Here is a 27,207-nt window from a genome sequence, read left to right as displayed (position 1 = left end):
TTGTCTCTGCCAGACCCTCGTCTACAGGGATTAATTAAACAAAATGACAAAAAGCATATTTTTCCCAACTGGTATTTAACCGTGTATTTTCTCGAGGTTATGAGATATCCACTGCTAAACTTCTGCCACTACTCCAACACAAGGGAGATTAATGGATATTTTTTGTTGTTGTGGTGGTGTGATATTTTCCCCATTGTCTATGCTTGGTATAGTTCCAACAGATAGGGAGATGGTGTAGTTTGCAATTGCAACGAGGTCAATCTCATTAAAACTTGCTGCAGTATGACATCATAAATACCAGGGGATGTGTGGATATGTCAATGTGATGGACATTAATTTGACTTTTCAAACAGATAACTTTGAATATGACAGTAAGTGTCGAAATAAACCAAAACCTATATGACTGGACCATGTGGGAATTTAATTTGAAAGGACAGACACAGGAAGTGGCCACGCTCAGCAGTCAGACAGGAGTCAGGTTAATTTCCAGGGCTGGTACCTGCAGTTATTCCACAGGCTAGTTAATAACATGTCAGGCAGGAAATCCAAAGTGTGGGATCATTTTGAGAAGGTGAAGGACGAACCCAAGGTGATATGTAAACTCGTCTTCACTGGTCGACTACAAACATGACGTATCATCTGAAACATGGAAGTAGCTACATGCCCATTAGCCCACAGCGTCATTAACAGGCGGCTCGCTCAGTGTGTGACGTGCACTTGTAGATAAAATATAGGCCTATATTAATGAAGGTTCATTAGTACGGTTTTGTATTTCTCTGTAATGTAGCACAGTGTTAACAATGTTACTGATACTATTCTTTCTCACACCTTCAACTCAAACCATTGTGTTGCCCCGCCCAAAATATATAATTCAATAATTAAATTAATATCGTAAACATGCAGGTGACTAGTCAACTAATGGCCCTAAATGACAACTCGCCCTAACTGTGCTCTGTGTGATTATGAGATCTGAAATATCAAAATAGAGGTTTAAGATTTCTTTGTTTTCACATTAAAAGATGAAATTTAACACTGTAAATAAGTAAGCTATTGTAACGATTTGCCGTTTCATTCCAAAATCATGCATTTCACAATTGCAAAAAAAAATATAAATGATAGATACTCAAGACTAAATCGATAAATATTCGACAAGATAAAAAGTTGTATCCTCTTACTGCCTGTGCAAGCTCAGCTCTGTGAGCATACATGTACTGTGTCTGATCTAATTTCACAGCAATATCAATTATTGATCAACTAATATAAAAAAAGAACACATGATATAATTAACTCAAGCCAAGGGTATTTCAGCTCATCCTGCATATTCCCTTGGAGTACAGCAACCAGAAAAAAATACAAAAAAACATAAAAAATAACTCAGTAACTCACTACTCATCCCAAATTTACGCTCTGGATCAAAACAACATGAATCATTGCAGAATTTTATTCTTTAAAGCTGAAGTTAAAACGAGCTCTAGATGCAAGCAAAAAGTCCCCTTTGGGGCGACTAAGCTGTAATGGCTGACAGCCCAAACCTCTTTCTTTATAGAAAAATCATATATTTTTCATCACAGTGAGGCTTTGAACCCAAGCGTGGGGGATCATTTCAATGGACTTCTAAAGAGTCTTGGTGTCACCAGAGAGTGGCATTGAGCTGATGTGGGCCCCTGAGCAGGTTACACTGAAAACTCTGCACTGATACAAATTTGAACAGTAAAAACAAACGCACAAATCAATGATTTTATAGTATTACAAGCTGCACTGTTGTTATATATGAACACTCATTCATACAGCAGTCAAATATATGAGAAAAACACAGATTTTTCTCATTTTAGTTTCACATTCGGGTCCTTCCTCCCAACCCCAACGGGAAATCATTACTTCCAGCCTTCTAAATATGCATATGATTAATTATGCATCTTGTTATCACTGGCTAATCTGCATAGGACTCTCATGTATAAAGTCCCTCTCATTACCATTCAGAAGGCCATCTCACAGGTGTGCTGAGTAAATATACAACACACAGTAGCTGATCAAAATGCACACACACACACACAAAAAAACAGCTAATAAACGGGGCCGGAGTTACACACACACTTGTATATTCAAACATACAGACGTGTTCAAACAAGCACGGACACACAAGCGTGCTCTCTCAAGTGTATAGACTCCCAGAAACTTGCACACATGCACACCTAGAGAAGGAGAGTGGACACCCACCAAGAAGCAGACACATTATGCAACCTCACTGACAGAAGGTCCAGGTTTCCCTCGTACTGGTGGCAGGTTGGGCTGTGCCAACTCATTAAGAACGCAGCTGGCCATAAGGCTTAGAGTGGGTAAGACTACAGCGGCCCTCAGACGGGTGTCTGATTAAATTTCCACACAATGCTCAAGAATATAAAAAGCTCACTGTGGCATGTACGCGTCTTCAATATATGAAACCTTCTTTAAACTGCAGCTTCATTTGACAGAGGCAAATTAAGCATCTGTACTTTACTGGATCTTATTATGCATGTTGAAAATTCAGTGGAAGTTGTTTCCACTGTGAATGCTAATTTATGTTTGCAGTACTGGCAGCTAGCTGGCAATTTACAACAAGTTTGTCCAGTTAAGAGGGTAAAATTGACTTGGAATATTGGTACAAGCAAACATACTTGCTTTAAGTAAGAGTTTTAGGATACGAAAACAGAAATGTTCTTGCACGTGGCACATTGTTGGCTTTCTTTCTACTCACCATGCACATTTTTCTGGACACAGTTAATATGTTTTACAAAAAAGGTTGATTCTTTACCTTGTTTTCACATTAAAAAAATGAACGTTCACACTTTATTACCTCCACCAAGGAGATTTAGATTTCGGTTTAGTTTGTTTGTCAGCAGGATTATGGGAAAACTACTGGCCCGAATTTCATGAAACGTGCTGGAAGGGTCTAGCATGGGCCAAGGAAGAATCCTTTAAATTTTTAAGTGGATCCAAATAGCGGGGCTTAAACACAAATGATTTTTCAGTGTCGTTAACACTGCGAGATGCACTACATCTTTCAATCCAGCAGATGGTAGTAAAGTTCAACAGTGACAAAACATAGCCAATCGTAGAAATATGATGACTCCATATCACAATCCACAGTAACAGTAATAATTTTGGTTAATTATGAAGCTTTTTTGGGGGGAAATACATCCACACACAGGCCTATATATTGGTTGTGGCTACAGACTGGTCTTGGTGCAGGTCTGCGCTCTCCAAGTGCCTTATAGTTTGTAAATGTTTTGTTTTTCTGTGTGAAAAAATATCATTTTTTGTTTTACTGAGCCTACAAACACAGGAAAATTGTAGATTAATTATTGGCTTAAGCTTCATTCAAATGCTAAAAATGGAAAGGGAAAAATAAAGGGACTCACTCAGGTTCCATTTCAGTCCAGTCGTGATTGTTTGGCAGGGTCCACCTACTGGAATGAGACTGCACCAATCACCCTCCAGGCCTGTGTTCACCTCCAGTCTGTGGCTGCCCTGCAGAAACACAGCATGAATGTGAGTGTTCGCATGTATGTGTGTGTGTGTTTGCCAGAGTCGATGACAGGTGGAAACAATAAGATAGAAAAAAAAATTAAAAGAGAAAACAAATGTGGAGCAAGACTTCTTCAACTTTCCCAGCCCCAAATGAGAAGCTGAGCCTCTCTGCCCAGGGACCAAGGCTCATTAAAATAAATGATTGCTCTTGTCAATGCTGCAACCCATTTTCAGTCCCTGCTCACACTTAAAAAGAATACCTTGCCATTTTGAATTATAGTCCATTTTACTGTGTGTCACGGGGAGTCAAAAGATTTTTGTACTGACACCTCAAAAGTGTAACAACCAGCTTTTCACTTGAAGAGCAGTTAGCAGTTGTACAATTATGAATACTTCACTTGACGTAAATGTGCAGTGTATACTATAGCACATTCTATTAGCTTAGAATAAAGATATGCTGGCGAGGGAGGATGGTTGACTTTGTTAAGGAGTATTTTCTAATAGTGTGTGAGGGACGGATGAATAAATTTTTTTTGAGGTACGATAAAACCTTTTTATGCAGTGCTTTACAAAAAAAATAAATATGAACAACATTTCAAAAAGTCACTGTATCCCTTTGAGAAACTAGAGCATAGAGAGAAAAAAAAAGCATCACACAGTGTAGGTGCAAGGTAGTGTCAGACTCTTCAGGCTGAATAATGACGGTGCTCTGAATGCACTGGTTATAATAAAATGTGATGCTGGAGTGTAAAAAGGTCAAAACAAAGTTTCTCCCATTCACAGCACACAAAAAAAGATACAATGAAACAACTCAATCTCATTACAGCTTATACACAGGTATTTGGCGAGGGAACATTGCATCTGCAGAAACTGTGTAATTCAATAATCATTATAAACACTTTGAATATCTGCAGGCTACAAGTGCCATGTATGCTCAAACTGCCAGACACCCAAGCATAAGTTCAAAGACAAAAAGCACTGACAGCCAGATCAGTCATCTGAAAGGATCATACAGACACAGACAAAGACAGCAAAGAAAGGCACACTCAATTAAGAGTTTGAAATCTTCAAAGTGTGACATGTTTAAAGCAGAGTTTTCCTTTGCTGGGCTTCCTGGAGCTGCGGAGCCAGGGGCAAGGAATAATGGGAAAATTCTAAACATTGGAGCGTTTGGTGTTCAGGAAACATCCCCGAGGTTGTTTTCTATACATAAACACAGTCTCTTTGTGTAAGTGTGTCAGAGTGAGAGTGTGTGAGGAACAGAGAGAAGGGAAAACAAATGCATGCGCACCTGCAGACGAACACACACACGTGTGATCGACTCGGGAGCAATGCACCTTTTTCTGGTTAGCTAGCTGCTAACTGTGATAGCAACGTTTTGGCTGGGACACGGAGGAGAAGCGGGATGAAGATGAAACTCTATTTGCACATGTTATCAATGCTACCAATCAGAGTGGACAAGCTTGCAGTTGTGTGATATGCAAACAGGCTTATGTCCACAGTGATAACAGAAAATTAGGAATAAGAAACATACGACAACACTAAGTCTAAAGCCATAATAGCAGCTCTGTGAGGCTGTACTAAAGCACAGGTGCTTTGAGGCAAATGCTAGCATCAGCATGCTAACATGCTCACAATGACAATGGTGACACACTGATGTTAAAGCAAGTGTAACGTTTCCCAAATTCATCATCGTATCCACTTTAGTGGGAGATGTAAAAGGTATTTAACAGCACAGTAAGGCATATTCATAAATGTTTTTTCCAAAGTGTAGCATCAATAAGTAATGTGGCATTAAAGTTGTTATGTAAAGTAATTATTATCAAATGACCCTGCGTTACATCACATCCCTTTGTGGAGGTCCATCATGGTCGAAGTGAGCATGGAGCCCACACTGTAACAAACTGAGGTATTATGACATTTTTGGAAACCCAAAAAGCGATTTCAGCAGGAAGCAGACAAAGGGTTTACAATATGTGTTTAAAGGATACATACAGGACGTCAAACTCACTCAACAGCAAAAACTATGATATAATGAAGATAGAAGCTAAAGCTGAACTATAGGCTACAGATCACAGTGTAAAAGTGAACCACCACATCACTGCTGATCGCCACAGAAGACAATGAATATAAAGGGAAACTTTGCTGGTATTGAACCAGCTGTGTGGCATCACAATGTGTGCAGATGAACAGTGTTTGGCTAGCCCCTTGTCGCTGCCAGCACATGGACTTCCACCGCCGGATGGGCAGGGAGCTCCAGGGGAGGCCAAACCACGTTCATCTGCACACACTGTGATGACACACAGCCGGTTGAATATCAGCAAAGTTTCCCTGCTTCCCTTCACTGGTTCCTGTACAGCAGGGTCGGACTTTGTTTCACTGTAATAATCATTATGTAGCAAAAGTAGCATGTGTATACATTCAGTGGTTAACTACACTTTTCAGGATTTGATTCTGGAACAGAGAAGAAACTTATATTTCCCTCCAACCTTATTTGCGTCTTTTAGAAGAAACAGAATCTAATTTTTCTTTATGTATAGAAGTACACAGTGAAAATGACAAATAAAGGAAATCTGAACCTGAAACCTCTCCAGGTAATGAGTATCATTAATACACGACATGCCCCAGGCACAATATTTAGCTTGAAAAACACAGCTTGAAAATGAAGAATATCTTAAGTAATTGCATTAGAGTGTATGGAGCACAGCATTGATGTTGTCAGACCCTTGACTGAGCTGGCTGATGCAACGCTAGGTTTCTGTACTGTTTCAGTACAGAACAGACTTGGGTCAGTTTTTTTAGCTCATGTTTGTATTTATATTACATTTGAATGCCACATTGTTGCTAACTTGGGGTGACTTAACATACCAAAGGTATCACACTTTATCATTTAAATCAGCCCTTGCCCTGACAAGTTTCACTCCTCAAAAGGGCATCAGGTAAACAAGCTCGTACATTTGACCTGAAGTGAGTGCACTTACAGAATGATTTATGGCACGGATCAGGCTGACACAGCGCTGTGCATTGCCTGTCCCACAACACAGAGAGCAGGTTTTCTCAAGTATCATCAGGAGCCGGGATACTAACTTGAGTAAATGTGGCTCTGCGTGGCCCTTGTGACAGAGACTCAATAGAGCAGATGACAAGAGAAAAACCAACAAACAGATGAAGGCAGAACAAATTATTATTATTTTTTTACATTGAAATTAGGTAAATTTAGCATCACCTTGAGACCTAGACTGATTAAAACATCCTCGTGTCGTGTAGGGACCCAGAATAAACAAGCCTGCAGCCCTTGCAGTGTCCCTGCCCATAATTTAATAAAAGACATGAGAATTATGCAATGCCCAGAGCCAGCTATAGAAACACAAAATTTCTGCATATTTCCCACAGAAAGCATAAAAACACTGTGGCACTGCATCTGACAAACAAAAGCTAAAACAAACATACACAACCCTGATTAAATCAGAGCATGTGTGTGACTTAGACATGAACTGATTTAATCAGGAATGAAGAAGTATGTCTCCCTAATTCTCTAAAATGTGCATGTTTAATGGGATATTGCATATTTAAGTAGCTATAAGGGTACAAGCTATGTTTCAGGTGACAAAGTCCCCACAAATTTGAAAAATGGACATAACTGGCAATTTACCTCTGGTCTTAATTTGCTGTGTGCGTGTGTTTGTGTTAGATTGTGTACAGAACATGAACAACCGTGTATGTATTGATTGTGCCACCAAATTCCGAAGCTGAGCACGTAACAAGGCCGTGATTGCATGGAATACGGGTGGTGAGGATATTTGGCAAAAGTTGTAAACACTTCAATTACAGATGTAACTTGAACAAATAGCACCGGGTCTTTCGAAGGTTGCGTTCACCTTCATGTACAGGCGTCTGCGTTCATCAGTCGCTGGCGAATTGGAGCTGCGTTGACAAACGAGCTTAATTTACCCTCACTGAAGTAAGATTAATTGGAGGTGTCGAGGTATGAAGCAGCAAATGACAATGCGCCTTTGGAATAATGACAAGAAGCAGGGAGGGAGTGCATGAGAGAAAGGTTTACTTAACGAATTACAAGGTGTCATCAGGAAGTGTGACAGTTAGTTGTTTGTCCTGAAGATCCTGCAAATAAACAACACAGGGGAGAGGAGAAAAAAAAAAGGAAGAGAAAAGAGCAGTGTGTGTCCCAAATGATGTCTGCTCAGCCCACTTGTAAACTCAATCAACTGAGGAGCATGAGAAAGTGGCTGGCATTGAGGGAAAAACAATTTGGTAGCATCAAAAGGAACTCTCTCTCTCATGCACGACAGCAAATTGGGGCACCATAAGAGCAGAGGAGTGTGTATGTGTGTGTGGTGTGGGGGGTGTCTTGAAGTGATTACTTAACAAAGAAACAAAGTGTTCAACACTCCAATCAAGGTGGAAGCAGTGCAAGGGAAAGAACATCTTTAAGAGAGAACAGAAAATGAAGACAAGGATTGGGAGAAGGGTTATTAGAGGTAACAGAGTGTTAGTCCAGTGTGGTGTTGTCTGCCTGAGTGTGTAGGTTTTATATGCAACCTCAGATACAGCCATAATAAGTCCACCTTCACCTTGATGAAAAGTAAATAACTGGCACACTAAAAATTCAAGGATGGATGCAGCAACCTGCTTGTAAATGCTATAATGACAGTCTTTAGCTGTATTTCACTACACCTGTGGCCATGGCCAATATGTGTTAATAACACACTCACGGGACGGAGCAGGTATGCCAGGCTGGTCTCCTGTAAGATCAACAGGGGGAGTCGTGTCATGGTCAAAGCGTGGAAGAGGGTCTCAACTGATGCCATTGTCTGGTCAAATCTGCCAGCCAGACCTCCCAGTGTCACTATGGCATCCACCTGGAGAGACAAGCAGAACTAATAAGACACAGAGATATGCCACGGACTGGTTTCTTTGGCAGGATGTTATTTGTTTCGATGAAGAAAAGTGACAGCAGATGTGGCTACAGAAAAACAAGGGTGAAGAAACAAACTTTAAAAACGTGTTAAAAATGCATCTCTATCTTAACGTATTGCTCAGAGAAAGTGTGTAAAATAAAGCACAGCTAGAAAAATTGGAAACTTTTCCTCCAAAATACAACCACATACTGTAGGTAATTTTTTCAAGCAGGGATTACAACCCATACTATCAGGCAGCTAGCTCTAGTGGCTGTGGTAATTATGACGGGAGAAAAGGAGGAAGTCCTGCGACGTAGAACAAAGAGCGAGAAAGCCAAATTAAGGAGGGATGAAGAGGAACTGGATGGGTCAAACAAACACAGGACTTTCACCCAGTAGACGGGTGTTTGTGTCTCATGTGAAACCAAAAGTCAACTTGGAGTTATTTTAAACAAAATGTGACGTAGTACTTTGTGATGAGGGTGACTTCTTTCACATGCAATATGTCACTTTATCAACCTACCTTAATGACAAATACAGTACAGGCCAAAAGTTTGGACACACCTTCTCATTCAATGCGTTTTCTTTATTTTCATGACTATTTACATTGTAGATTCTCACTGAAGGCATCAAAACTATGAATGAACACATGTGGAGTTATGTACTTAACAAAAAAAGGTGAAATAACTGAAAACATGTTTTATATTCTAGTTTCTTCAAAATAGCCACCCTTTGCTCTGATTACTGCTTTGCACACTCTTGGCATTCTCTCCATGAGCTTCAAGAGGTAGTCACCTGAAATGGTTTCCACTTCACAGGTGTGCCTTATCAGGGTTAATTAGTGGAATTTCTTGCTTTATCAATGGGGTTGGGACCATCAGTTGTGTTGTGCAGAAGTCAGGTTAATACACAGCCAACAGCCCTATTGGACAACTGTTAAAATTCATATTATGGCAAGAACCAATCAGCTAACTAAAGAAAAACGAGTGGCCATCATTACTTTAAGAAATGAAGGTCAGTCAGTCCGGAAAATTGCAAAAACTTTAAATGTGTCCCCAAGTGGAGTCGCAAAAACCATCAAGCGCTACAACGAAACTGGCACACATGAGGACCGACCCAGGAAAGGAAGACCAAGAGTCACCTCTGCTTCTGAGGATAAGTTCATCCGAGTCACCAGCCTCAGAAATCGCAAGTTAACAGCAGCTCAGATCAGAGACCAGATGAATGCCACACAGAGTTCTAGCAGCAGACCCATCTCTAGAACAACTGTTAAGAGGAAACTGCGCCAATCAGGCCTTCATGGTCAAATAGCTGCTAGGAAACCACTGCTAAGGAGAGGCAACAAGCAGAAGAGATTTGTTTGGGCCAAGAAACACAAGGAATGGACATTAGACCAGTGGAAATCTGTGCTTTGGTCTGATGAGTCCAAATTTGAGATCTTTGGTTCCAACCGCCGTGTCTTTGTGAGATGCAGAAAAGGTGAACGGATGGATTCCACATGCCTGGTTCCCACTGTGAAGCATGGAGGAGGAGGTGTGATGGTGTGGGGGTGTTTTGCTGGTGACACTGTTGGGGATTTATTCAAAATTGAAGTCACACTGAACCAGCATGGCTACCACAGCATCCTGCAGCGACATGCCATCCCATCCGGTTTGCGTTTAGTTGGACGATCATTTATTTTTCAACAGGACAATGACCCCAAACACACCTCCAGGCTGTGTAAGGGCTATTTGACCAAGAAGGAGAGTGATGGAGTGCTGCGGCAGATGACCTGGCCTCCACAGTCACCGGACCTGAACCCAGTCGAGATGGTTTGGGGTGAGCTGGACCGCAGAGTGAAGGCAAAGGGGCCAACAAGTGCTAAACACCTCTGGGAACTCCTTCAAGACTGTTGGAAAACCATTTCAGGTGACTACCTCTTGAAGCTCATGGAGAGAATGCCAAGAGTGTGCAAAGCAGTAATCAGAGCAAAGGGTGGCTATTTTGAAGAAACTAGAATATAAAACATGTTTTCAGTTATTTCACCTTTTTTTGTTAAGTACATAACTCCACATGTGTTCATTCATAGTTTTGATGCCTTCAGTGAGAATCTACAATGTAAATAGTCATGAAAATAAAGAAAACGCATTGAATGAGAAGGTGTGTCCAAACTTTTGGCCTGTACTGTATGTATACTTGTTTTTAAGCCAAATCATGATTTTTTTGAAAAAAATAAACCACATAGTTTGGGGACAGCTGCAACTGTTTGATAAAGTTAACCATGTGTTTAAAAGTGTGAATGTCAATGGTCATAATCTCCTAAAACCCTGTGTCCTCAAATGGACACACAATGGACATCACATTTTGGGTGTACTTGACCCTATACTTGATTCTACTTGACTTAGACCTGTTGTCCTCGTTGGTGGACACTTTTTTTGTGCCATCTAGTGGTAGTAAGACCACAATACACTAAAATGTATAAAAAAAAGATGGCAGCCACCTCTGCCACATCAGCCTGCAGCCGATCCTGATACAAAAGTGGACAAAACCTGATCATATTTTATGGTTGAAAGTTATTAATTTATGATTAATTAATGTGACACTGATTCTGACATTCTCCAGTTGTAGAAATGTGTATCTTATCAATGCATCAATTGTCCTCAGCCCAGCGCCTTTTCCTCTTCATTTTGCCCAATCCCAATAGCGGTGGCTACAGTAGTCTCCCTAGCTTGGCGAGCTGTGGATTTCATATCCAAAAAAGGAAAGTTTTGGAAGAAAACAGAATTTAATTGTGTGTGAAGAGATTTGTTTGCTTTTACCGCTGATCCACTTAATCATATAGAGCTCACTGCAGTGAGCTTCAAAACATATTAATGAAGGCTCATTTAGAGTAATGTTGACAGGCTAATTAAAATTTAACAAGCTGTGTTACCTTCATTATAAGGCTTAACATGTTATTTTTGGTCAAAATGGCTCTTTTAATAGTGAAGGTTGCCAACCCCTGTCCTTGATAGACTATCACAGGGCTGACACATATAGACAGACAACCATTTATGCTCACATTCACACCTATGGGCAATTTAAAGTCGCCTATTAACCTGTCCTGTATGTCCTTGGATTGTGGGAGGAAGCCGGAGTACCCGTAGAAAACCCACATTGACATGGGGAAAATTCTACACAGAAAGGCTGTGAGCCAACAGAGCCAACCACTGCACCACTGTGCTGCCATTGTTTGTTTCTTTTTGTACCATACCATAAATCTAGACACTGTAGTTTATTTTTCTGATTGCCTGTTTTACATCTTCAGAAGGATCTACTGAACCTGAGCGCCACACACAAGCTGAGGAAGTCAGGAAATAATGAGAGACGAACTAACGCATTACCAGTTTCAGTATTTTTATAGGATTTGTTGACAATAACATAAATGGAGAATATTGCCTGCTTTTAAATTTAACAAAGAAACAAAAAGCACAGCAACAAATGCCACTGGGACAAGTAAACATCAAAATAAAGAAACACGCAAGGACACGGGGCTTTGAGAAAGAACTGAGATGGAGAACAGATAAACAATCAGTGGCAGATCATAGAGTGAATAAGTAAGCTAAGTGGATTTCTGAACTAATACCATTTTCTGCCATCTCAGAGCTAAAATAAGGTTCTTCTTAACTTTGAGCCGGCAGTTCTCTTAAATACAATATTTACAGCTCTCAGCAGTTATATCCTTATACAAAGTCCCCGAGCAGTCAAGCACCAGTGCTGACAGCCTTAAAACCCAACAGAGTCTAGAGGGCAGAGGCGCTGTCAGAGGCTGACGACTGACAGTCACACCAGCACAGAAAATGAACCAAATACCATCAATCACACTCACTTCACTTCAATGTTTCCACTTCAACCACATACTGCAAATAAATAAATCAGCAAACAGAATGAAAGAGGTAGACTCACTTTCTATTACCTTTGCTAATGCCGGCAGCAGCTAAACATTACAGGCAGACACATCAGCAGCCAATAATCATGTACGCTTAACTTCTCTGGCTTCTTACTTTGAGAATCCACCACTCTTACCACTAAAGCTTCTAATTAGACAGATCAGACTGGCTACATTTACTACTATAACAGATGGGTGAGCAACAGCAGTGTCACTAAAATGCCTCATTTTCCCTTTAGTACTTCAACAACGTGCCATCACCTCAGTGTATTCAACATTTTCCAAAAAGGCGAAAGAGCTCAGATCAAACTTGTGCCGGACTGTAGCTCCTTACTGTACACAATGGCGACGGACAATGTACCGAACTGAATGTATCGTAACTAACTATCTGCCTCAGGCAATAGAGTTAAAACAAAACTAAGTGCTGAGAGATTGAGGTTATTTCAACATCTGGCTGACGCCCCCACATGCAGAGGCTTCGCCTAAACTGTAAACAACACTTGGTAAACAAACTCCCCTCAGGGAGAGAAAGAGAGAGCAAGAGATAGAGAGGTTATGAAAAAGAAAAAAGGAAAATGTTGCAATCAGAAACTTTAGTGTGATTTAATAAAAATTACAAAAAATATATATATATGAAATTCATTGCATTAACCTACACAAAGAATGAAATATGAAAAAAAAAAGAAACACTCCCTCACGGTTGTGTGCCTCTGCCTACCAGTCGAGTTGCAGACTGCAGCCATGTCTGTCCAGGCTTATGTAATATATGTAGTGCAGACTTTGAAGGCATTTAATAAAAGGTAGGAAGTGTATTTTTTGCCGAACTGGATGCTTCACACACATATTTAAACCTGGCAGCACAGCAGATCTGCACATTTAGCACAGATTCAAGCACTAAAGATTAGTGTCACTAATTCAGTATCTGACCAAATGTCTCCCCCTCTGTTACTGAAATATGATGTTACGTGATGGCCAGAACAGTATGATGTCACAGTGAAGCTGACCTCTGACCTTTTGGATACAAAACATCATCACTTCATGATTTTACCCTATTAGACATTTGTGTCAAATTTTGAGTATGAGCTCTTGCGTTATGCCCCAAAAGATGCATTTTGAGCTCACAATGACCTTTGACATTTGGCGACCAGAATCTGACCTGTTCATTGTTGGGTTTAAGTGGTCGTTTGTGCCAAGAGTGGTACAGATGGACGGACGAACAACCTGAAAACACAATGCCTCCGGCCATGGCTGCCACTGGCGTAGAGGCATAACAAAACCAACAAAGCATTAGCATTAGTTTTCGGACTTCTGTACCATCTGTGGCTCTCAGCCCTGAGCTCAATCATTCCTACAATGATGTAAATCTTTAAAAACAGGTCACAAATATAAAGTTCATTCAAAAAAAAGAGGCTTTGTCATTTCCTAAAATAGCTGGGACTGTAGTTTTTAGAATTTGTTACTTGAACTGGAGGAAACAGCGCATTTGTTGGGGGCTATCTTCAACAATGTGTCTGTGGCACAGAAGAATATGGCTGTACAATCCAATATGGACCAATATATAAATTAAATGATCAGTGATCTAATGTCATTGATGCAAAGTGAAACATCGATTTATATTGTCATAATAGGATACGCCATTACACTAAGTTATTTACTCGGGAATACATCATTTGTGTGGACATATTTCCGACTATGGAGAAAATACAAGTTAACAGACGAATAAAATGCCGTATGTAAAATGGTGTTACAAGATAAAACAGGTGTACGTGCCTGGACGGACATCCCACTCCTTCTCACTACAGCAACATTAGCTGCTCTGTTTCAACAATGTTCAGCTGAAAAGATGTGCACACAGGCTGAAATTCAACTGTGCTGTTCTGTCAGGAGATGCAGTGACTTAAACTTACGGTGAGTAAGAAAATGTATAGATAAGACATGTAATTAGTTAAGTTATGAATGGAGGAAAGCCCGCTAGCTGCTAGGCTAATTTATGCAATGTAAACATGCTTGAGCTGATAATGGGTGACTAGCAAAAACCAATTAACATGTCTATGAACCCTGACAGTTATTAGTGAGCTGAATTGTATACCTATGTTAAATTATATTGATGTTAATCCATATTTTATGGCTGTTTGGAGAAGTTTGTCTTGGTCAAATGTCATGGTTTGAGTTAAAATGAAAACATTTCCTTTCATGTGTCAGTGGAGTCACTTTAAAGTAAACTTTACTGCACTTATAATTTATGTGTTGTTTTTATCTTTTATGGCCAAAAGTAAAATAGAAAGGGGAGGCAGGTTCAGTCTGGAACTGACTGTGTTAAATGGGCAGATAACATTGTCTCATATCAACTGCAGGCACCTGAATCCCATCCAATCAAAATCATATTGTGGTAGACTTTGTAATGTTGTCAGATATCGTATTGTTGTCCAAATAATCAATATAATATTGTTTTGTGAAGAAACTGGGGATTTACACCCCTACAGAGGAACAAGCTGTATCAGGTTTTGGCTATGGAGACGAAATTTAAGTTCGTAGGATCAATTCTTGTTGGCTTTGCTCCTTTAATCAGTTTTCATACTACTTTTCTATACAACAGAAAGCCCTGAAGGGACCAAAGCTGCTTCCTGAGGTAGGGATGAGAGAGGAGTGGAGGGATCAGATCAATAGTGGACAGTATCAGTGAACACTATCAGTCAGTTCAAAATTCACAGCAAGTCGCCGAAGCCAGGCGACAGAAAACCTCAAAGACAGCAAACAAAGCTGAAAGAGAACAAGGCGCGATGACTCGAGAGAAAAAAACGACGCTGTATTGTGTTTCATCGCCTGATGACACACTCGCTTGCTCAATCTTCCGCTTCCCATCACACTTCTGTTGTGTCCGCTACGCATATCAAACCCCAAATAACAGTTCGAATTTTTATGTGTCCCTATTTCATGTTTGTTTACTAAAAACAAAAAACAAAAAAACAAACGGGGCAAGGAGAATCTCACGACTGAATGAAGAGAATCTAACAAGCTGGCTCGGCAGATCCGGCCGTACTCTCTGATTGGCTGGGGGAGCCGGAGCGAGCAACGCTGGCTCGGAGATCAACACAAAAACTCATATCCATTTATTGGGTATGATGAACAGATAACCAGAGAAAGAGAGACGCAAATGAAAACAGTAGTGCTGCTTATGCCTGCAACAGTGGAGCACAGAGAGAGAGGAGCTAACTAGGACAGAGCAGCGAGGAGACAGACAAGCACACACACACACACACTTCAACAAGTCCATACACAAACAGATGTAAACAGGTACCTAATGCTCACACACACACACACACACACACACACACACGAGCCTTTCACAAAACAGACAGGCACATACACACACAGACACACTTTGAGACGTAAACACACACACGCATATATAAATATATATATGCACACAAACAAACACATACTCATCCACCCACCATAATCCTCTGATACCATTCTTTGGGATTTCACCCAACACAATACGAGATAAATTCTCTAAATCGAGCGCTAAGCTGTGTGGAGGAAAACATTCAGGAGCTAATATGTTGAATCTTAAACAGCCTGAGCAGCAGCACAATGCTCTGTAATCTGCAAATCACCGTTATTATTTCATCCGTGAGTTTAATTCATTTAAACAGGCTAAGTGGATGGAAATTAGCGAAGGTGAGCAAAAGAGAAAATGACAAGCCGCGATATTGAATCATTAAAAAAGTTCTGCTTTTATATAACCTACTCCTATTCACAAAATGTTGAAGGGAACACAAGTTCAAATAAGAGTCATAGTGGGTAAAGAAAAATGGAAAAATCCTGGTAAACAAACTAAAAAGTCATCATCAGCAACTCTTAGAGAATGTCAAAAACTGATTGCCAGGCTACTATCTCTCGCGGGCAGACAGACGGACAAACACTCAGTTCAAAGGCAGAGTAAATATTAGCCAGGCCGTGGAAAAAAAGGCCCGTAGAGAGGAAGGACAAAAGTATATCCTCTCTTAAAGGCCGACACAAAAAACAAAGTGAACGTGCACAGTGTGGTAACACGTGTGCATACTGTCGGAGATGAAGTGCATTTTTGTGTGTCTGCAAGCGTCTTCTCCGTAGTCTTTCATCAGCTTGGAGAGGTGAAGTGATTGGGGCACTCGCCAGTGATTGTGGCAACACTCTGCATGCTGCTTAGAAAAATTCTAATGATGGAGAAAGAGCGACAGAGAAGGGAAGAGGGCAGATAGATAAATACAAAACACCATTTTGTGACATACATACTCAGGTCAATTGGTTGAAATTATGGAAATAAGGCATATAACGTTTGTTAGATTATAGATTTTTTTCTCATGTGCAATCCAGCTGACATTTAGAGAACCAGAATGGGAATCGAGTCAATCTCTGGATCAGATCTCTGTGTGTCTGGCTCTGAAGCAGCTGGCTGGGCAGCAGCTTCGCTCTGGCTGGCAGCTCATTTCGGAGCTTTGGATATCAGGTTGTTAGAAAATGCTTTACACTTTGAAAAGATCACAACAAAAGCAAAGTATTTCATTTTGAATCTGGCAAACCACAAAGAGCCCATCGCATTTTGATGAGTAGGTGTAAACGTGGCTAATGTTATTCTAATGATATTTTCCAGCACTCATTTCTTCGGGGAATGTTGAGTGAGCATGCGTGTTTTTTTCCAGCGGCACGCCATTTCATATTCATACGCCCACACGCGCTCGCACCTCGGATCTGCCCGCAGTCAACCACAGCCCAACACTATTGACCTCTGAACAGCTCATCTTAAATACCTGAGGACTGAATGCCTTGCTTAAGGGCTCTAAACTCTCAGAGGCTGAGGCAGAGGTGAGCTTTACTTATTCATTTTACCCAGCGCTACAACTACTGCTAGTCATTTTAATAATAATAAGATTAATAAGAAGAACACACTTTTTAAAACAATGTTTCTGACAGTGATATGCCCCGAAAGCCACTGCTAATGGCCAAGAAATAGTCCAACATATCCCTTGTAAAGCATTGTTGTTTGTTCACTTCAGTTTTGGTAAGGGTTTAGCAAACAATATATAATGTGTGAACTCATGAGCTTTAGAAATGCTTTTCTTACTTTGGACAGAGCTAGCTGCTTTTTCTCTGCATCTAAGCTAAGCTAACCCACACCAAAGATTTGCAACAAGACGAGTTGAAACAGGCAACTCCTTGCAATGCGCCGCTCTGCAACGATAAAAAAAAACTGCTGGTTCACACCACTGCAACTAGATGAGGTGGTGTATCATCGCCATTGAACAACTCTCTGTACTTCTGTTCTGATTTGCAGCTTTTCAGGCTCATTTTGTGGCTGAATATAATTTGTAGCTTCTTAAAATATGAATGAGGATAGTGATAGTGAGATACTGGCTACAGCTGCATTTGTAGTAGTGATGAGGCGAAAAATAGAAACAAAACGAGCATCAGATGGACTGTACTCATAATAAATACGCCACAGTATATAAGTAAGCACTGCCAATTAATTAGTCAATGAGAATGTGTGTGTGTGTGAGGGGGCATAAGCTCATCCAGCGAGCAGCAGCAGCGACCCATCGTTCGACACCGGCACACTGTGAGGACGGAAACAGGGCTCGGCAGGGACGGAGCACCTGCCACAGCATGCAAACACACCGTCTGCAGTCATGTTGACTTGACTAGCGGTCAAGTCTTTTGGCTATAAAAACAGAAAGTTTTTTACATTCTAAAACTAGCTGCCGGTGATTTGACCAGCTGAGCTGCAGGTGACACCATCAGCCGGCTTGAGTCGACTGGTCAGTTCACATCACTGCAACTTTTCTATGCAATGTTCTAAAATGGATTCATCTTGTCGCCAATCTTTGGTCTGAACTGGGCTTAACTCTTTGGAAGAAAGCAAATAAACGCATTCAGCAAGATCTCAAAACATTCCTTTAAAGGAATACTTCACGCCTAAATGACCATTTGTGTATCAGTTACTCACTTGGTGTTATGTGGAATTCATGAAGAAAGCTTTGATTGTTTGTTGTTTGTGTTATTGTGTGACATTGGTGAATCTGAACTAACCCTTTAAAACACTAAAGTCATGTTGATCAAGGCAGTAACAGACCGGCAGCTCCCGTGTTCAGTGAGGTAAAATTGCTGCTGTTGGTGGAGTCTGGCTTTGAAGAGAGCACCTTTAGTTCAGCTCACCATCAGGCAGGGTGGTCTGTTTGGGAGGTACTGAGCATACGACTAGATAAATAAGACTTGATTATACTGTTGTTTGAGAGTTTGTAAACGGATGGTTTGATGTAGTTTCGCTGCTGTTACACAAGGACCCATATGACTTCGATTCATCAAGAATTTTCTCCATTTTTGGATTCTTTGTTCCCTGGAGGCATGCAAGAACAACTTTTTCCTCACAAATTTGATGTAACACAGGATGGGTAATTAACGTACAAACGATTGTTCGGGGGAGTGAAGTGTTTCTTTGACAACAAAAATCCAAGACAAGAATTTTAATTATCTAATGAAACCGTGAAAAGTGTGGCTGGAGTGCTGTGGATGTTTACCTGTAACTTTCGTCTCTGAATCTCCTCCAGCATAATTGCAAGGCACTTGGTGAAGTCTGTTAGATCCTGGTCAGCTGTTTCTATTAGCTTGCACCCCTACACACAAAGAAAAATGAAAACACGCAACAAGACAAAACAAAACAAAAAGAGAGAAAAAAAAAGCACAATCAGATAGATGAACACATACGCAGATAGCAAAACAAAAACCCGGGCAGAGATAAGGGATAGGGGGATAACAAAGCGCAGAAAAACAGCAAGATAGAGAGATGGAGGGAGGTATAAATCAGTGTTTTAGTCTTGTCTGGCTGTCTGTGGGCTGTGTTGCTGAATAATGTAGAGGTTCCAGTCAGTGGCCCTAAACTACAGCATCCAGGTAAACAACCATGCTCTGGCTTTCTCTCCCTCTGTCTCCTTCTCTCTCCAATACACTGTCACTTTCCTGCTGAAACACACCAACTTTGTTATCGTGCGCACACACACACACACACACACACACACACACACACACACAGTGCAGACAGTTCACACAAACTTGTTCGCTGTGCTCTGTTTGATCCCATCCATCCTCCCTCCCCTCCCCTCCCCACCTCTTCCCTCCATCCCTGACTCCCCTCATCCCCCTCCCTCCCTTGCGGATGCTTTTCTGTTCTCTCCCTTCCATTTATGCAGAATTATTCACCATTTCCGACAAATCTCTGAAGGAGCGCCTCAAACTTTCCCATTGTTCTGCTCCTTAAGCATTACCATAAAAGTCTGTTCTCTCTCATGGAAAAAAAAAGGTATTGCTCATTTTTTTAGGCAACCTGTGTGATATTTGTGAAAAAAAGGACTAATATTACAGGCAGCTACAGAGAGAGGGGAAAAGGGTGAGACGGAAAAGGAGGGTGTCACAGCTGAAGGCACCGATATCGCTGCGTGCGAGTGTGCTCGCGTGCGTTCGTGTGTGTGCGTGGTGAAGTATTGGATCTGCATTTCAAACTGTCCATTGGTCCAACAGTGTCCATTGGGGGGTGGGGGGTTGGGGGGTGCTGATCGCAGCTGAACACAGCACAGCACAAAGATCACACAGGCACTACATTTTCCTTCCTCTGAGGTGTGTGTTTGTGTACCCTGTATTTGTTATTTATTGAACCGAGCCTCACCTCTCCTCGCATGTTCTGGTTTGACATTTTGCTTGTTATAAATAACAGGAAGTCCACTTCATAGAACAATTTGCATCTTATCTTCATGACCTTGGAAGGTTTGGTGAAATATGTCAACATGAACGAGTCTCTTGCACAGCTAAGGACCCAGAGGACTCTTATATCTGGAATGAGTTTATATATAATTCAGATAGAATACATTTACATCCTGTACTTTAGGTATACTACTCTGGATTTTCCTAGTAATGCCTCTCAATCATCATTTATCTAGAAGTGAGTGGCGGTGTTTCTATCTGCAGAGACTCTGCCCTCTGCCTGTTTTGCCTTTTATGCTGCTGTGTGCAGGACTTTCCTGGGCACGGTGCGTAGGTGAGCTCATCCGAGAGGAAGCTACAAAAATCGAAGACACACAGCCGAAAAAACCCTGCAACAATAGCGAGGCAAAACACCAAGTGGACAGGGCTGAGGTTGGCTTTCACTGGCGATACTGATTACAAGCAGTTCCTGGTTGCTATACCTTCAAGCCGAGCTCAGACCAAAGATTCAGGACGAAGCGAAACTGTTTTAGAACGTTGCAGAGAAAAGTTGCAGAGGTGTGAACTGGCCGATCTGAGTTTGACGCAAGCCGTCTGATGGTGTCACTTGCAACTCCGCTGATCAAACTGCCAGCGGCTGGTTTTCTAACGTAAAGCACGTCACTTGTTTCTTTTGCCAATCAGCTTATGGTGAAGCCAGCTGGTCAAGTCAAAATGACCACAGACGGTGTGTTTGCTTGCTGCAGCAGGTGCTCTGTCCCTGCCGAGTCCTCTGTTTCCGCCCTCATGGTGTGCTAGTGTCGGACAGTGGGTCGCTGCTGCTGCCTACTGTGAGTGCTTATGCCACCACACACACACACACATTCTCATTGACTGATTAATTGGCCCTGGTTATTCATAATAATGTGGCGTATTTATTATGAATATAGTCCATCTGATGCTCGTTTTGTTTCTGTTTTCCGCTGTTTCACGGAAGTACAGAGAGTTGTTGCATAGCAATGAACACCATCTCATCTAGTTGCATTGGTGTGAACCAGCAGGTTTTTAGAACGTTGCTGAACGGCACATTGCAAGTAGTTGCCTGTTTCAAGTCATCTCATCGTGAATCATTGGTCTGAGCTGGTATTTAAATGTATTTCATGTTAACACACACAACACTTAATGTATCTTCAAAAAATGTAGATTGCTGTTCATCTTAAAGTCTTTCACAACTGACACATCACCACATCTTACATCTGTTCCCTATCAGCAGGCCCCTAAAGAAGTTTTATAAAAAGTATCTACAGTTGGGTTTTTTTTAAATTCACTTTTGCAAGGAGTGGATTTGTGATTCAAAAGAGCTACTCTGAACATTGTGCAGAGGTCATTTTTTATAGTCTGGCAAACCCAACAGACATCTAACACTGTGATTCCCAGCTTTTGTGCTAGTGATGCATTAATATGAATTCATATCTCCTAGCAACTCCTCATCATATGTTGCATGTTTGTAAGTTGGGAGCACATCGATCGAAGACAGATTCTCTTCTCTCAGATAATTCGGTTTATTTGAATAAAGTCCCAAAAGGCTGAAAAGATAATATTTTCACAAGGCAGGAGCAAAGGCTAGAGAAAAGTCTAAATAATAAACATAGTTTAATATTAAAGATGTTACTGTCCTCTGGGGGAATAAAACTGTTGCAGCTCTGGAAAGTATTTGGGAAAGGAATCTGCGTGTTTCATCCGAGGAGGAAATATGGGTTTAAATTTGTGGCAATTCTCATACTATGTCAAGGGATTTAAGAATAAGACTGATACAGTTTAAAATCTAACACTGTTACTACTGGACCCTGAGTAGGTTTGTGGGAAATGACAGAGGGGCGAGGGTGTTTGCATGCACTCTAGTTACAGTATGCACCAACATTCAGAATTCATTCTGGATAAAGATTCACAGCATTATTGTCGATGTTTTAGGTTTGCATTTTGCACCATAACAAATTTATGTTTTGGGAGACAGCGGGGTTCTGTTGGCGCGACCTCGAGGTATGTAGAAATGGACCCAGACGGCAATAATGACATGGCGGCAGAATGCTCTCAGGAAGTGGAAAGCACCTGGAACACCTGCCTTTAAGTACTAGATAACTGAAATGGCAAAGGTTGCTAGGTAAGAAAGGATGTCATTTAGGGATTGTACAGTCCCTGACAAAAGTCTTGTCGCTTATCCTAGTTGTAGGAACAACAAATAATAACCTGACTTGTAGTTGATCAATTGGGATCAGAAATAGCTTATATGAAAGGCAAAGGCCTTTAGATTATGCTTATTATACCAAAATAAAGTTGTGTATCATTCACTGAGTTTTATCATTTAATTAGGACAGAAAGGTCAAATCTTGCTTGGACAAAAGTCTTGTCGTGTCTTTAAACGATTCAACCAATCACAGATTAGAGCTCCACCTGTGACAAATACTGTAATTAACACATTCCCAGGTGTGTATAAAAAGAACCCCAGCACACCAGACCTTCATGTGAAGTGCAACCTGACCGCTGATAACATGCCAAAGATTCAACCACAGACCAAAGTGCTGATCATCAAGAGCCTGAAGACCAAGTCTGCTGCTGAGGTGGCAGACATCTTCAGTGTATCCAAACGTCAAGTGGAGAGGATAAAAAAAAGATTTGAAGAAACTGGTGACGTTCATGACAAGCCCAGGTCAGGCAGACCCCGTAACACAACTGTTAGAGAGGACCGTTTGTTGCTTCGGCAGTCCAGGGCCAGCCCTTTTTCAACTGCAGCAGAGCTACATCAGAACTGGTCACCAGAAACCCCTGTATCTACCAGAACAGTTTGTCGAATTCTCTCATGCAATGGTCTCCATGGCCGAATTACTGCTCACAAACCAGCATTAAACAGAAGACAACAAAAGAATCGTGTTGCACTTGCCAAGGCCCACAGCTTGCGGAAAGGATGGACAGTGGAAAAGTGGCAGAAGGTTGATTTTTCTGATGAATCATCCATTGAACTGCATCCCAATCGCCGCAAATACTGCAGAAGACCTGTTGGAACCCACATGGACCCAAGATTCACCCAGAAAACAGTCAAGTTTGGTGGAGGAAAAATCATGGTTTGGGGTTACATCCAGTATGGGGGTGTGCGAGAGACCTGCAGAGTGGATGGCAACATCAACAGCCTGAAGTATCAAGAGGTTCTCGCTGCCCATTACATTCCAAACCACAAGAGAGGGCAAATTCTTCAGCAGGACGGTGCTCCTTCTCATACTTCAGCCTCCACATCAAAGTTCCTGAAAGTGAAGAAGGTCAATGTGCTCCAGGATTGGCCAGCCCAATCACCAGACATGAACATTATTGAGCATGTCTGGGGTAAGATGAAGGAGGAGGCTTGGAAGATGAAACCAAAGAATCTTGATGAACTCTGGGAGTCCTGCAAGACTGCTTTCTTTGCCATTCCAGATGACTTCATCAATACGTTATTTGAGTCATTGCCGAGACGTATGGATGCAGTCCTCCAAGCTCATGGGAGTCATACACGATATTAATTCTTTTTCCCAAGGCACCATGACTTTATGTTCTGATGTTATTGGAGCATGTTTGTGTATTCAAAATAAAGTATCATTTCTACAGTACATTATTTTTGTATGCGACAAGACTTTTGTCCAAGCAAGATCTGACCTTTCTGTCCTAATTAAATGATAAAATTCAGTGAATGATGCACAACTTTATTTTGGTATAATAAGCATAATCTAGAGGCCTTTGCCTTTCATATAAGCCATTTCTGATTCCAATTGATCAACTACAAGTCAAGTTATTATTTGTTGTTCCTACAACTTGGATAAGCGACAAGACTTTTGTCAGGGACTGTAATAGGGCAGAAAAGTATTTGCTGAAGTGGGGAAGCTTTTATAAATGCACAAGAGTAAGGGTGAGGTACAAGCACTTAAATCACAAGTACTGTCAGGTGGATTTTATGTTTTTATGTTCTTAAAAGTCCTCATCTGTACTGAGGAGTGATGTATTTGCTTATTTTATTTATAAGCCATATTACTAACTGTTGCTTTCCTCTCATGTTCTGGGGGTTAAACCGGGGTAATAGAACTTGAGTTGGTTGTGAGTGTTACCAGGGAACTGGTCGTAAGTATGATGGAATGTACTTTATTTGTTAAAAGAGAAAAGTTTGCCTGTTCCTGGGTCAGCAGGAAGTGAATTATACCTGTCAAATGAGACTCTGACTACCTCCAGATATAGTTTTTGATGATGGGGTCTTAATGCGTCTTGAGTGCACTGACAGTTGAATACATGTCACACTTATATCCACCTATATGATTCATTCTGCATGTTCTTGACACTACAGGTGGAACTACTGGAGAATCCTGAGCATGCGAGTCATTAAACCCCACTCAACTTTGGATTGTAACTTATCCACTTAGGTAGCGCGATGACAGCTCTGTAACCCTGCGACATCACACACACTCAGAGAGCATGACGTTTCTCAAACTCGGGCTGAGTTGATAGTTGATCTCATGTTGAGTTGCGGAGGGTTTAGTTTGCTGAATGCAGTGACAGCGCGAGGATTTTTGGGAGAACATGTGCCTGGCGTTACAACATTTAAATTAATTACCTCAACTCTGAAGCTTTCACTACTATACTGTTATATTCTATGTTACCACCTAACCCTTATTTTAATTGTCCCGTGCATGCACTGCTCTAGTGTTGTAAAAAAAATACAAATTTATCGATTATCAATTCTCAGTGTTTAAAACAGATTTCAATACTCCTTTTCTGCAGCACAGATGCACCTGTACAACCTGTGCTTTCTCGCTGTCTCTTCTCTCCAGCAGCGAGCTGACACACACACACACCGCTGCAGTGCCCCCATGGCCCCACCTCCTCTCATTCTCTGACAGCGCTGTCTTCTCTTCATTTGTCACATTCGCTGCAGTTGCATAAAGGCTTTTGCAGCTCAGCTTTTGAACATGTGCACTACCTCGAGAAAAATACTGTTTTCGTTGATGCAAAAAGTTTTAACAATCGTTAATCTTTACGACAGTCACTCTGCTGTTCTCGTTAATAACCAGGAAAAAAGTCATTGTTGTCATCTTACAGCTTGGGTATATTTACTAATAAATACTTTACAATCTATACCCTCAATGTCAACTTTTTCTCATGGTATCAAAAACAGTATCGTATATTAACATAATATGTTTTACAGAGCATTCAGGCAGAATTTCAAAGGGAAAAGTTCCCATTCTGAGCAATACTTCTATAAAGGCTCTTTTTTAACATAGTTGTAACTTATTTTAGTTAGAGCTTGTTTTAATTTAAGGTTAATTATTATTTCATTGAGTTAAAGGACAATATTACATTTAAGGTCATTTATGTAGTGTAAAGAAGAAGAAGTTATTCAGAATTTGGATGAAAGTACTTTGTATTTGTGTTAAGAGACTAAATTACCCACAATCCTTTGCTACCCATAATGCTTTACAAAAAAGGAGGGAAAGGTAATGTTTTGGTTAGCAGAGCAGAGGTTAGCTCATGTCTAGAAGCCAAGTTGTACCTACGTTCACAAGCTGGAATGTACCTTTGTTTATGTTTACTAAAGTCACGTTCAGACTCTAAGTAAAGAGCCTCATCTCGTCATTTCCAAGCTAGACTGAAATACAACAAACACCATATGTCAAACGCATCATATAACGCAACGGTGGGAGTCGTCGTACTTGACTCTTCCTCAGTGCATTGCGCAGTAGTAGGCGTTATTGGTTGTGAGCAGTTGTGAGTTGGTACTTCTCAGTAGATTGGCTTTGTATTTTATCATTTTCATCGTGGTGAAGTATTGTGTCTGTGCAGGTTGCACAAATTCTGTACTGCCAGGACACTGAGTCCACGGTTTCCCTGACAGGAAAAAAAACCAGAGCTGGCTTTCCTGCCTGAGTGCAGTTTGTGCAGGTGAAGAGACAGGACTTTGATACAGCATTGGTATGAAAAAACGTGGTCATTTGTGGCGCTCATTTTACACAGGAGGATATATGATGGAGTTCAGGATGGGATTTCGTAGCCAGGACCGTGTGAGGCTTTTAAGGACTGCGTTTCCCTCAGCTGCTTTATCAGCTCCTCCAGCAGCAGCCTCTGATTCTGCCGCCACCGCTAGCGTGATTAAAGTTCACAATCTTTCAGAGATTCAGCTCAACGAAAACGTGAATTGTGCATGATAAGTCTTGATTCTCAAAAGTTTGCTAACTTCCAAATGAGTCTGTGTGATGATTTCAACAGGTGTGGTTAGTTTTTGTTGTTGTGAGGAAGCTCACCTAGCTTGTAAAACCTACTAGCTAATAACAAAGTGATTCACTAGGGGCTCTTTAGGAGCCTAAATACAGTTCTACGTTTGTAAGTTATAAGATAAGGGTATTATTATTGTATTGTACCTTTAATTGCCTCTTTTTGACGCTCTAACCAGTAGGGAGAGTTTTTGGATTTGAGAGAGTTAATTGCAGTGAAGAGTGGTGCCACACAGTTTTTGGACCTCCTATCATTTGTGTCTTTTGCCCCTTTTTTGGCCTCTTTTTTGTGGATGATTGTGGTTTTGGGAATGGATGATTATTTCTGTACCATCTTTGAGTTTTGAAGTAAACTGTTGGACTTTGTCGAGTGGTCCGGTGGATTTTTTGCACGTGTGGGTTGGGATGAGGTGGATGATTAGAGCGTCAAGCTGTGGCTTCACTAATTGGAAATCTATCCAAGAAAACATTCAGAACTGAAGGAGATAACTTGTGTATACTTATTTACAAGTCCAAAACACAATCCAGTGGTTTACCTTACCTCTTTCCCATGACTTCACAACTAAACTGAACTATCTACTACTACTTGTATGTAACTGTAAACTTTAAAGCCACAGTTCACTGGAAATAAAATCACGCTTCAGTAAATTCCACTGCTGTCAAACACTGCTCTGCAAGAAAATGTCTTTGTAGTCAGTGTCACTTGAAGTCTTTGTTCAGTGGCACTTTGTGAGACTTGATTTACTGGGTGAGCTATGAAACAGAGAAGTCCCTGCCTGTGTGGACAAAAGTGAAAATCCTCTCTTAACTTTAGGTCTTGTCTCAAAGGAATCTGTGTTGGAAAAGTCGTCATTGTGGTCAAGGAATCAAGTTCTAC

General features: G+C 41.0%; 1 protein-coding gene across 7 annotated transcripts in view; it reads right to left on the bottom strand.

Annotated features, from left to right (window-relative positions):
- The window catches only part of tpk1 (thiamin pyrophosphokinase 1), a 103,298-nt gene that overhangs the window by 31,037 nt on the left and 45,054 nt on the right, over positions 1–27,207 (bottom strand). For 6 of the 7 annotated variants that reach the window (XM_033638597.2, XM_078162565.1, XM_033638600.2 and 3 more), the window contains exons 6-8: positions 18,891–18,986; positions 8,241–8,387; positions 3,399–3,507 (exon numbers count right to left, since the gene is read on the bottom strand). In XM_033638597.2, coding sequence (XP_033494488.1) covers positions 3,399–3,507; positions 8,241–8,387; positions 18,891–18,986 — 352 coding nt within the window. The remainder of the gene's footprint in view (positions 1–3,398; positions 3,508–8,240; positions 8,388–18,890; positions 18,987–27,207) is intronic. The other variant, XM_078162567.1, reaches the window with a different exon arrangement.

This window comes from Epinephelus lanceolatus, chromosome 20 (assembly GCF_041903045.1).
Source record: "Epinephelus lanceolatus isolate andai-2023 chromosome 20, ASM4190304v1, whole genome shotgun sequence".
Lineage (NCBI taxonomy): Eukaryota > Metazoa > Chordata > Actinopteri > Perciformes > Serranidae > Epinephelus > Epinephelus lanceolatus.
The sequence above is the reverse complement of the archived record's forward strand: the minus strand, read 5'-3'. Positions and strand labels throughout refer to the sequence as shown.